This window comes from Oxyura jamaicensis, chromosome 10 (genome assembly GCF_011077185.1).
Source record: "Oxyura jamaicensis isolate SHBP4307 breed ruddy duck chromosome 10, BPBGC_Ojam_1.0, whole genome shotgun sequence".
Taxonomy (NCBI): domain Eukaryota; kingdom Metazoa; phylum Chordata; class Aves; order Anseriformes; family Anatidae; genus Oxyura; species Oxyura jamaicensis.
In genome coordinates, this window is record NC_048902.1 from 5,818,160 (window position 1) to 5,831,160 (window position 13,001).

At 42.3% G+C, this 13,001-nt stretch overlaps 1 protein-coding gene across 3 annotated transcripts in view; it reads right to left on the bottom strand.

The window, feature by feature from the left end:
* Window positions 1-13,001, bottom strand: part of OTUD7A (OTU deubiquitinase 7A) — a 114,023-nt gene that overhangs the window by 29,594 nt on the left and 71,428 nt on the right. For all 3 annotated transcript variants that reach the window (XM_035336015.1, XM_035336013.1, XM_035336014.1), the window contains exons 5-6: window positions 12,441-12,593; window positions 8,362-8,516 (exon numbers count right to left, since the gene is read on the bottom strand). In XM_035336015.1, coding sequence (XP_035191906.1) covers window positions 8,362-8,512 — 151 coding nt within the window. In that variant the 5' untranslated portion in view covers window positions 8,513-8,516; window positions 12,441-12,593. The remainder of the gene's footprint in view (window positions 1-8,361; window positions 8,517-12,440; window positions 12,594-13,001) is intronic.

Here is a 13,001-nt window from a genome sequence, read left to right on the forward strand (position 1 = left end):
GAATGCGTGATTCATGCCATCCTTCCCCTCACGGGGATACAAATGACCTGCACAGAGGCACAGTCTGAGATGTTTACAAACAACCAGACAGAAATCCAGTATTTGGCAGGCTGTATAAAGTAATTGTAAGTACAAAATCAAGGCTCTTACTCCATCAGTGTTCTGGGCTATCCTTCAGCTCAGACTTTGAGCAGTTAAGCAAGGTAAAAAGTAAACCTATTAATTTCTACGTCATTGTCCTCCTTCGAAGAAAGCAGGAAAGAGTTCTTAGCTGAAAGTGTTGGCTGCAAGGCTGAGAGGAGAAATGATATGCCCAAGATGAACCAATATGTGGTCAACTGCAGCAAGAGAACAGTTTTTGTTCCTCGAGTTACATGGGCATTCAGTTTCACAGGTGAATTCAAAAAGGCTTGAAGGATGTGAACTGACTTAGCTCTCTAAAGCACAGGAAACTCTTCAAAATTCTTCCTTTCCCTATCTGTCTCAACTTCGTCCTGTCTAGGTGTGATGTTAATTTCTGTGCTTGTAATACCCTGCGTATTTAAGGAAGTGCAGAATGTTCACCTTTGACACAATGGGAATTAAAAGCTGAGCTCTGCTAGTGTATTTTGCCACAGACAGGACTTCTCCCTGAGTACCTGTATACCTGGGTGCTTTGTGAGATGCTGCTAGGAGACAGGATTTGTAACTGCCAAAAATTATGAGATCTTCAATCTTATTTAGGACCAAAAGGCAAAATTATTACCATTATACAACAGGCAACACTGTTCAATCATTCTAATACCTTGACCAAATCTACACTCAGGAGCCCTTGCTTGAATGTCTCAGTTGAACCATGACCAACTCCCATCTTTTTAATGCAGTGTATGTTTCCAGTGTATGTGCTGGTGAAGTTACAAGAACTATTCTGAACTAGAGGAGTTCTGGCATTCTACCCTCACAATTTTGTAGGAAGTCTTTTCATAGGACTCTCTCCAGATATTTAGAATTTGGATTACAGGTACAAGGCAAAGTTATAAGTGATGTAAAAACAAACAAAACGTAACTCCAGGAAACAAGAAGTGGCTACAGAATACACTAATACGCCTTTCAATTGCAAAAGCTTTTTACCTCTTCAGTTATTCCTAGCTCCTAGGAGCTCTTTTACTGGATAACAATCATTTATTAAACCTGCAAGTCGAAAGGAAAAGATGGATAAGCTAGAAAGGCTCGGAGAAATAGTAACCAACTTCTGTCCTTCCAGACTATTAGCTGATTGTTAGTTTTCATTAACATGAAATTATCTTCATTTTGTGCCACTACACCAGTGGACAATGATTAACACTTTCCCCAACTTGACAGCCATTAAGACGCGAAGTCCGCCATCGCCTTCTTCCCCCGTAAGGAAGTCTGTTCTGCTAATAAGGCAACCCACAAGGTCAGTTAAAATCCCATCATTTCTTCCTATTTGGCATGACGCAGATTAACAGAAATACTAACAGGCTGTGATGGTTTCGCTCGGGTGGGTGACCGAGCTCCACCACAACCGCTCTCTCACTCCCCCTCCTCAAAGAGGAACAGGGAGAAAATACGATGAAAGGGGCTCAAGGGTTGAGATAAGGACGAGGAGATCGCGCAGTAATTATTGTGATGGGTAAAACAGACTCAGCATAGGGAGATAGTAAGATTTATTGCCTATTACTAACGAGCTAGAGAAATGAGAAACAAAGGAAAGAAACCAAAAGCACCTTCCCCCCCCATCCACCCTCTTCCACCTCCTCCCCCCGAGTGGCGCAGGGGAACGGGGGAATGGGGGTTATGGTCAGTCTATAGAAATTCTTCTCTGCCGCTCCTTCTTGGTCACTCTCGTCCCCTGTGCTGTGGGGTCCCTCCCACGGGATGCAGTCCTTGCTGAACTGATCCAGCATGGGCTTCCCACAGGCAGCAGCTCTTCAAGAACTGCTCCAGATATGGGTCCGTACCACGGGGTCCATCCCTCGGGAGCAAACTGCTCCAACCTGGGTCCCCCACGGGCAGCAGCTCCTGCCAGGTCACCTGCTCCTGCGTGGGCTCCTCTCCACAGGCTGCAGGTCCGGCCCGGAATCTGCTCCGGCAGGGGTCTTCCACAGGCCGCAGCCTCCATTGGTGCAGGTCCCCCTGCTCCACCGTGGTCTCCTCCATGGGCTGCAGCGTGGAACCCTGCTCCACCGTGGTACTCCATGGGCTGCAGGGGGACAGCCTGCTTCACCATGGGCCTCACCACAGGCCGCAGGGGACTTCTGCTCCGGCGCCTGGAGCACCTCTCCCCCTCCTTCTTCGCTGACCTTGGTGCCTGCAAGGCTGTTCCTCACTCCTCTCACTCTCCCAGCTGCTGTGTGGTGCAGCGTTTTTTTCCCTGTCTTAAATCTGCTCTCACAGAGGCACAAATGCCATCACTTATTGGCCCAGCTCTGGTCAGCAGTGGGGCCCTTACCAAACATGGGGCAGCTTCGAGATCCTTCTCCCAGAAGCCACCCCTATGGCCCCCTGCTACCAAAACCTTGTCACATAAACCCACTACACAGGCACACAGTACAAGGAATTTAGATCAGCTGTATTCCCTCTGAAAAGCTTATATGCAAAACTAGGTTAATATTATACAATAGGATTTAAAATGAAATTTAGGTTTGGTTCTCAAATAAAATAATGCAGCAAGGACATTTGGTTAACATTTTTCTCTTTTTTGGCTAGAACGCACACTCACTCAACGCTGAGCAGACAGCTGGAAATAACCATTTTGATCTCTGTGTAACAAGACATTGATAGCTGCTCAGCTTCCTCTTCGCTTTGCCAAGCCTTCCACAAGAGACTTATAAAAGGAAGCGTCTGAGGGAGAGAGAATAGGAGGCTATTTTGGGGGAGTTGGTTTGGTACAACCACATGACAGTACTGTAAATTTCTCTCTCTGTTAATTACATGCTTTTCTTTGAATTCTGCTTATATACACTATTCTCAGAGAGAGACCGTCTATCTACTGCATCTCTCAATTTCCATGGGGTCAGTATCCTTTACCACAAACATTTCTTGACTAGGAAGCCAATCCCCTGATTTCTGTTAGCTGAACTACACATTCATTACTCCAATTAAGCTCTACATAAAGCTGGAAATAAACACCAATTACTTTTATATTTCTTTGTTATACTTCACCATTAAACAGTCGAGCAGAAAAACAAAGGTATCATCATTTATACAAATAAATGCTGAAAGTTATCATTTATGTAAATAAATGAAACCATTTATACGAGTAAAAGCACAGCTTTTTAACTAAATATACTATTTTTGATGCAGTTTGGTATCTTTTTTATTTTATATTTGTGCTATTATTGCCACTGAATTTCACAAATCGCTCAGTTCCTGTAGTTGTCTATACTGTTGGCATTTCAACATATTTCATCCCATGCCTTTTCCCTTATCCCTAAAGAGCCCTCCATATTAACCAAGTGATGGTTGCCGTGCACCTGCTGCTTCTGGAAAGCTAACAATGTGATAACTGATTTATTTGTGATCTTCAAGTTCCTCCACACCTACGCAGAAGGTCTGTCAACACAGAAGGTCAACATTAGGGTTTTAGATCAGACAGCCATGAAAACTTCTCCAATTATTTTTGTTTCCATACATACAGCAGCACAAGGCAAGTGCATGCTCCCAGCACAGTGGAAGTAAAAGACTATTTCAGATCACTGATTTATCTTCTTTTTATCTAGAATCAGAATTAAAAAAAATCAGATTTTTTTTCACGGATTTCTTAAGTTTTTAAAACACCGTTCTTATATCTAAGGTAAATGGCCTCATAGATCATCCCTATGCTGCAGCAGACACATTAAGAGGAAAAGCTGGCTATTAAAGTCAGCAGTGAGCATCATTATTCTCGTAGAATGCAACTAACTACTAGTACTTAAGCAGAATCATTTACGCTGATGTACATCGGTGCCCGAGGAGCGTACCTCTGAATGAAATGAAAGGCTCAGTACATGCTTTTGGAGATCAAGTACTAAGCACTGAAAAATACAGTGGCGGAAAGGCAAGTTAGTACCAAAACCAGAGACCTGAAATCGTGGTATTGGTGACCTGTACAATCACACAGCAACAGAGGCAGAGTTCCCAAGTACTGAAGATTGAGGGTGATCTGTCAATCACTTCGTTCTGATGCAACGTTTTGCTACAACACAATACACGTAAGTGAACGTAATAGATTATAGTCCTTCTCTAGATTACTACTTTTCAAAGACAAGGCTAATCTAATGAAGACAGTGTAGGTCTTAATTACACAGAACATTTTCAGGCAGGTTGGCTGAATAAATCTGTTTTTGTTTGTGACATCCCCCCCAAATCCTATAGTCTTTGAAAGCATAGAGACAAAATCTCGGGTCCCTAGGAGATGTTTTTGATAGTGATCTACTTCAAGCCTAACTGATTCCTGAACCATCACAATGTGTAATATCAGATCCAGTTTCCATGTCCTCAGAGTCAAATGCTACTCAGAGAGCCGAGCAACTGTCACAGTCATTCTACCTACTCTGTAATTTGCTGACATATGTGGTGCTCATATATTCTCCCCAAGCCACAGTTATTTATTATCTGGTACAGTCACCAAATATTTTTGGTGTCCTTTTATTTCCATAGGGGTACATTAATTATCCTTTACTTGTCTCTTAATTATTAACATAAAAACATCAGGATTAATGATGTCTCGGAAATGCCATGAATTTGAAGACACTTATCTGCAGAAGGCCAGGCTCTCCAAAGTTATTTCCCATTGGGTGTTTACTTCAAAGTCTCTGTAAGACTAGAGAAGAAGGTACAAATTGCTATCAAGCAAGCATCCTCCCTGGAGTCCTAAACAACAAGGAGGAATACTGCAAAGTCTTGTAATCATAACCAAGCTGACAGAGCAGTGCTTCCAATTTTAATAACTCAGCCATAATAGTAGCTAAGAATTTTATCAGTGTTGATAAAAAGCTGTCCTTGTAACGGAAAAAGAATGATGAAAGTAACCTGGCTGGTCCAGAAAACGCGCTGAAAACACGCCTTCTCTAGTTGCAAGCCTTACCCACTGAAAAGAATGGCAGCAATGCAGATCTGCAGTGCTTGATGTAAAAGTTCCTGAGGCATAAGGACAACTAGTTAATGCAGACCTGGTAAAGTCTCAGAAAGTAATTGCCAGGCCAGTTTCCTTATTTTTAACCAGTATGCTGTGAGGTTCCTGTAGATTTTTGGTTTGCAGGTGATAGCCACGTCTAATGACCTTTTACTGTTCCGTTTCTGCAGAATTCACCTGTTTGCAAGAAAGTCTTAGAAAACCAAAGTGTTTAGGAAGTCAAGCTATAACATTTACAAATGAATCAAGTCATAAACTCTGCCACTGTTATACTGAACTTGGAAAAAGGCCTTATTGCTTTCAATATTTATACACAATTGAATATAAAAAATCACTGAGTTAATAACAACATATAGCTCTGTCACCTATTAGAGTTTCTTAGGCAGAACTATGAAAAACAAACTCATGTTTTTAATTTTAATGCAGCTTTTTTAAAGCATTTATATCTATTTTCAGATGCACATGGCAAAGTTCTCATACTTTGATTTTGAGTCTGTGAAATGCGAACTCCATAAACGTTAAGCAAGTACACAGAATTCTAGAATTGCTAACTTTGGAATGTTGAAGTGGGCACGGACTGACCACAAGCTCCCCGCGCAATACCAAGGCAAACTTAGCCAAAGATACAAACAGCAGCTTATGTAATGTAATTGCAAAAAGACAATCTTTGCTCTCTGTGTTACGCTAGAAAGGTATATACCCACAAAGTCAAAGCATTTCTTTCGACTTTGCTTTGAATGACAGAAAAAGTACAGAATCAGAAAGTGAGACGTGGAAATCCATGTTTAGCTTATCAACATCAGATAGAAAAGAAACGGAATTACACCTTAATTATTGTTTTACGATGCTAATAGCTGGCAAAAAGAGCTAGACACAAATTAGAACCAAGTCAAAGTTTATAAAAATATGAAAGGAGTGAAAATACCTTTTTCATCTCTCTAACTTCATTTCAAATTAAGAATGGACACTTCATGGAAGGTGTGTCAAATACAACAAGCAGAATGTTTTGGTCAGACAACAAACTGTGCTCAATACACAGCTCAACAGAAATAAACTGCAGTGATTTTACCAGATTGTCTACACAACAGTGGAATTCAAAAAAAAAATCCACAAAAGTCAAAGAAAGGAAATGTTACTAGAAATGGCTCTGAAAAATAAGTCAACCTTCCATAAGAAGCACAATTTGAACGTTCAGTCTGAGCATGTAGTAAGAAGAGAATTTGTGAGCAGATCAGGGAGAAGGGCTACAAGGTCCTATAAGAACTAAAACTTGTGATTATATGGAAATGAAGGTCTATACAAATAATCTTTTTTGACTCAAAGTTCTCTATTACAGATGTTTGAGGAATACAGATTACAGGCAAATATTGAAACTTCTCAAAAAAAAGTGTACACCTGTTTTCAAGTTCTTAATTGAAGTTGGTTTTCTGACATCATTCCAAGACCAGGTGTGGGACATTTGCAATAGCTTTGTGCACCATCACGTGGGAGGTTGCCCTTCTGAATATTTCTCATCTTTATGAAGTTACTTCATGGCTTCAGCACTGCTCAGAGAGTCCAGAGCACAGAGAACACAGGTGTGCATTTCAGAGTTCAGGAAGGAAGGTCTACAACATCGCCTGGACATTACTTTGAAGTCCTCCTGACCCCAAATCATAAGCAAACTCAGCCCAGTGAGCACGCTACAAACTGAACTAAACAAGGTTGTGACATTATCCGCATTTTATTTGGGGGAAACATATGATTCTAGTGAAATATATGATTCTATGACTGTAATGATACGATAGTAGCCACATGACAGCAGCATGCCAGCAGGAGCCTGTCAACTCCACTCTGCTACCCCTGCGCTCTGTGACAGCTATTTGGGACAGTAACAGTGGTGTCAGCATGGCAGTCTCTTTTGTGTCCTTTTTAGACAAGTGAGAAACCACTGGATAAATTATTGACCCACAGAATGAGACATAGCAGGTGTTAACAGCTGTTACACCAAATGCATCCATAACTACATGTGAGGAAACATTCCTGTGAGCACACTCTTGTCCAGAACTAGCAGCAAAGCATTTTACCTTGATATATTCCTGTGTAGGAGGAAATAATTGGCACTAAATGCCTATTAGCCTGTTCAGAAAATTAAATTCCTCATTCCCTATTTCTTTGTTAATATGTACGGTGTGAATTTATTCATCTCCACAAATTAAAAGTACAACACAGAAAAATACCACTCTGTATTTATTTGGACGCATTATCCTTTATAGCAAGGAAAAGGAGTAACACTTCTGAATCACCTCTAATATGTAGAAACGCTTTTCAAATTTTGGCAATTTTCTCTCAGCCCCAAAATCTGACAATCTGTCCTGATACTGCTGAGAAAAACTTAATGGTGTTCCCCACAATAGTATAAATACTATGAAGTGAAACTGCTTTTGCAAAAAGTAAGTATATACCCCTATGTTTTCCCCCAAAAGTCTGCTGTGGTTGTTCAGTAATTACTTTGATTTAGGGTAAAATTTCTTGACATATACTTAATAATCTTTCAGGGAAAAAGTCCAATGTGCATCTACCTTGCCCACAGAACTGCATGGCAATTGACATAGATACCACCAAGTCATTTCTAACTTCCCATCCTCACAATTTTGGCTAGCTCACTCAAAAGAAATGGAAAACAAGAAAAAAAAAATACCATTAAAAAAATATCTCCAACATCAAAGATATTTTTCCACTTTTAGGCTTATAAACTTATACCAACTACAATAACATCACTAAGAACACTCAGTTATTTTTTTGATACAGCTTCTTAGGTGTTTTCCAACCTAGCCATTTGACTCCCACACCAGTTCCAACCAGGCATGCATATTAATCTGGGCCCCAAAAACATTTCTGGTTCCTCTCTCACTTCTACAGTAAGACCATCTCAGACTCAACTTAACTGCTTTGCCCGGTGAGCCAAAACATTTACAGCTGCTTTTAGGTACAGCCCCATTCCCTGGGTAGGATATCTACATTTAACACATTACCATTATTAATTTTAAATTCTGCAGTCTAACAGTAAGAATTTATTTTTTTAAGGCTTTTGCTAAAAACGCCTACTCTGATAAAATCTAGAGTCAACTTATTAGGAGAGTTGGCTTAACTAACCAAAATACTAAGAAACGTCTGTTTCTAGAGGCTCGAGTTCTCTTTTTATTACTGGTTCTTGCTTTAAGAAAGCTGTGAAGATAAGAAATATTAGCATCCTGAAAGCTTACCTTCCAGTAAGTCTCTTGCCAGACCTGGTTCTGCCCCTGTGGACCGAACAAAGTCTGACAGGACTGCATCCATATCAAGAGTCATGTGATCATCCAGAGATGCTGCCAGGCACGCAGCAGCAGCAGGACTCGCCGGTTGGCTAGAAGGCATCCATCTGCCAAGGAGAAAAAGAAACAGAATTTGGGAATATATGCCAAATTGATGTAAATGTCATTTTTCTTCTCTGCACCAAACAAAACTAATAAAAATGCTAAAACATTCAAGTTACTACATTAAAATAAACAGTATTTGTCATTCATCTCTGCCTTAGCCTAGGAGCTGTTGATCACTTGCACTGTCTGCATGTTTTTCTGTTTCTTATCATTTCATATTTTTATTTTTTCTTATGTGCAGCTTCTAAGTAATTCTGCAACTCAAAGACTCCAATCCAGCAAAGCATAGGCATGGTTCATTCAAAACACAAAGATCATATCATCGACTGTAAGGACAGAACTGTTCATACACTGAAGTTTAGCAAGTATTTAAATGTTTGACTAGTCTAGAGCTCTTTTTGGTCTTACTTACTAACATACATACAACAGAGTTTATTATCTGTTCTTTTATTTGTCTTGTCAATAGCACTTCCATAATTTATAGTTTCCCCATTGCACCGTGTCTGGCTTGGATGCAGTTAATTTTCTTTACTTACTTCCAAATTTGTGACTAACATGGTGCTGATAGAACATCAATGTTCTGGGCATTGTTAAACAGCGCTCACACGGCATCACAGCCTTCTTTGTTTCGCACCCTGCCCACCCAGAGGCTGGGGGTACACAGCCAGGACAGGTGCCCCAGCTGACCAAAGGGATATTCCATACCCTGTAAACGTCACGCTCAGCAATAAAAGTGGAGGAGACTCTTTCCAAAGTAGCTGTTGCTTGGAGACTGGCTAGGCATCGGTCTGCTTGTGGGAGGCAGCGAGTGACTGTCTTTGCATTACTTGCTTTCCCCCCCACACCTCCTCTTTCCTTCATTTTTATTAAATTGCCTTTATCTTGATCCATGACTTCTTCCTTACTTTTGCTCTTCCAATTGTCTCCCCCATCCTGCTGTGGGGTTAGGGACTGAGCAGCTGGTGTGTGCTCAGTTGCTGGCCAGGATTAGCAAACTCCAGGGCTTCTTAACATCTGCTTCCTGCTTCTCCTCTTTGCTGTGTTCTTTTCCTTACCTGGGAGACTTATAACAAAAGCAATGGCCTGAAGTCTAATCTGGTATTTGGCCCTTGTATTGCTGCCATCTAAGTACTCAGGGAACCATCTCACAGAGACAACTAACAATTACACCTTCCTGCTCTTCTCCGCGAGCCACTTTGTGGGGAAGTTGAGAATGGCAACTCCCCCTTCTCCTCCAGGGTTTCCTGCCTTGTTGCAATGGCCCTCCAGTTTCTCAGATTTCCCTCTGCAACCAGAATGCTCATACTATGCAGAAACGTTACAGCTGTCATCCAGGTGAGGGAAGTATCACCTGGCTGCTCTGACACTGGGATCCTGAGGCCCAATCACGAATGACAGGGTCATTAGCAGCCAGCATCCTATCTAAGGGCTGGGGAATCAGCAGAGGGACCAGAAAAGGGACAACAATCCTCAATCTCTGCAGACAGCTCCTGGTGAGCGTGAAGGCATAGTCTCCTCTCAAGGAAGACCTTGCCAACTAGCAAGGCAAGTGGACCACAGCGGAGGAAGGTATCCAGCATATGAGGCAACTGGCAGTGGTGGAGGTGCTTTACAGCAACCTGGGCAACAACCAGTCCTCCAAAGATCCATTGGAAGTCCGTGTCACAGAAGTTTGTATGGAGCACGCCAACACCATAGGCCAGCCCCTAGTGCTAACGGACAGACACCAAGGTTCCACCCGTGGCTGGCCTGGCCTGCCAGTGTCAGCAGTCAGAAAGAATGTCTTCCCCCCTGACCCCGTGGGCCTGCACCGACCCACAGCCAGAAGGCAGAGATTTTGGAACACCACCCAAAGAGGTGACTCATGCTGAAGAGGCCTCACTGTGCAATAAATTGTCAGAAAAAAAAGAAACAATACGCTCATGACCAATGGATCCTGTCGTATTGTGAGAAACCACACAAACTAAGCTGAAGCATTTAGTTGGTGCTTAGCTGCTGGCTGGATCAACCCACCACACCCACATTGTACTTCTGGATAAGGAATTCACATTTTCTCCTGTTCCTTCCAAAATAATGCTCTCTTTCTCACATGGCATCAGAAAATAACATTTTTCAGCTTCTGCAGCAGCTTTCATTTCAGAGCACTTCTTAAAAACCTCTCTTAGAAAGCGCAGCAGCAGTGCCCTTTCCATATAATATAATGACAACCACACTAGGAGAAAGCTGCTCCCAATCCAATGGCTATGCTCCTGATCACCAGTGCAAGACAAATGGTTCTGCCCAGACTGACAGCTCGAAGCCCTCTCCAGAGATATTGTGAGACTGAGCTCCCGTCACTTTCTGGGCAAAATGACAGCATGACTTTTTGCAGAACTCCTGAAGCATCATAATCAACTCTGCACCAGGCTAAGACCCAGCCTGTACAAACCACGACCTTTCAGTACCTTTCCACTTTTGTGCGGGATTCCCCCGCAGCCCCAGTAAATCTCAGCAAGACTCCCACAAAGTAACTGTCGTGGACTATGCAGTACATTGCTTTTTTAAAAGAAAAGCATAAGTGTATAAAGGTGCCGAGTACAAACTATTTGATTGCCATACATAGAGTCAATCACAGGTAAGCAGCCTTCCTCCAGTAAATGAAGTCCTAGTTAATAAAGCTCAGTCAGATAATTTTCAGACCAACAGTTCTACAGAGTACAACAAACACCACAGCTGAGGATCAGGTATACATCTAGTCTCCTCTAGCGTAGTATTTCTATAGCTGAACCTTCAATGGAGAAATCATCTCCACAAAGCGAATCAGCAACAAATAAAGCACTGTAACTCTCGGTCCAACTGAGGCCTGGCTGGGAGAGGCAGAACGGAAAGGCCTGCCAAGATTTCACTCTTCTGACTGATGCAATTAGAACACTAGTTAATGAGGTTAGGGTACACAAAGGTCTTTACTGCTTTTACTCTGTATTTCTACCTAATACCAGCCCCGACCCACCCATCTATCCAGGGCTTTCTGTAGTTCTGAAGTAGTTCCTGTGTAATACCAGCTCAATCACAAGAAAAAAACACAAACATTTTCCTCCTTCCTTGTCCAAGCAACAAGTCCCAAGGCCAAGCGATGCTCTGTTTCAGCAGCTTGCTGCAAAAACCAACATGGCACCAATGCACCACTGTGCTGGAGGGCTGCAAGGGCTCTGTGAGGATAGGGGGGCTGCCCTGGGCCACACATAGCCAGCTGGGGCCAAGCGCAGCAGCGACCCAGGGCAGGTCCCAGTCAAGCCCAGCAGCCACGTCGTGGTGCCTGTCTGTAAACGGTCCCGCTTTACAACCAGTTAGAACATTGGTTTTGGAAGGAAGAGGAGAGAGAATGAGGTGATGTTACTGTAACTTAGCAGTTTTGCTTTCCTGACAACCAATACTGTAGTTACCGTGCAATTTTCTCCTGTGTTTTTAAACAGTCTGGCAGGGGCAATCTTACCAGGGCACTCAGAACCATCTTCAGACCCATCAGGAAGCAGATAATTTCTTGCCTCAAGTGAAACATAACACAATGTTGGCATGGGGGGCTTTCTTGCCAAATCCAGGGCTAACATAAACATCTACCCTTATTGAAGCTTGTTATTGCATTTTTTTTTTCCTTTTTTTTTTTTTTTTTTTTTTTCTGAAAAAAAAAGGAACTCTAGCTTTCTAGGCAATGTTTTCTCCAAATAACAAATAAAAATTAAAGTGGGTGCTTCAAGAGCAGCTGGTGCTTGACATGCTGACATTCAAAACTGAGTTATGCTAAAGGTATCTCTGTATTTCTACTCTGCCTGCACTGCTGTGAAAATAGTGCAAAGCAAAGCAAACAGGATCAAGTTAAATGATACATACTTAGGCAAAAGCACGGGTCTTACTTCTAAGCTTGTTATTCATTATTGGTCAAAGTTTACCTTTAAACATGAATTAGACCTTTCCTGTTAATTCCTCCTCACAGGCTCAGCTGCAACTTTGCCAGGTGCCAAGGGTAAGGATGAGCATGGAGGTTTCCTACCAGGAACAGGTGATACTGGCTCTTGCTTGTAACACAGCTACAGAGAAATAAACTGTGGGAGAAAAAAAAAAAAAAAAAAAAAAAAAGGTAACCAGTCAATTTCACTGTACCCCAGAAGTAATGCAGTCCTTTCCTAGTCCATTTCTTACCCATCCGAGGGGATGTACAACTCTGCAGAGACCACGTCCCTACCAAAGCTGTTCCCCCATCCCGTGCTGTAACGAAACAGCGCGGGGGATCCCGGAATGGCTTCCCGATTGCCACTCTGTGCTTTGGTCCCTTGCAGACACGGCCGATGTTATACTGAAGTCTGCATGCCCCAACGCACGCACATGCAAAACCAGACTCCTCTGATGTTTAGTTTTGGTGACATTGCTCAAAACCAGCAAGTAACAGGACTTGTTTAAAGTACATCATATCAGTCCAATAGACTTCCTTAAAGTACTGCGATGAGGGGGAT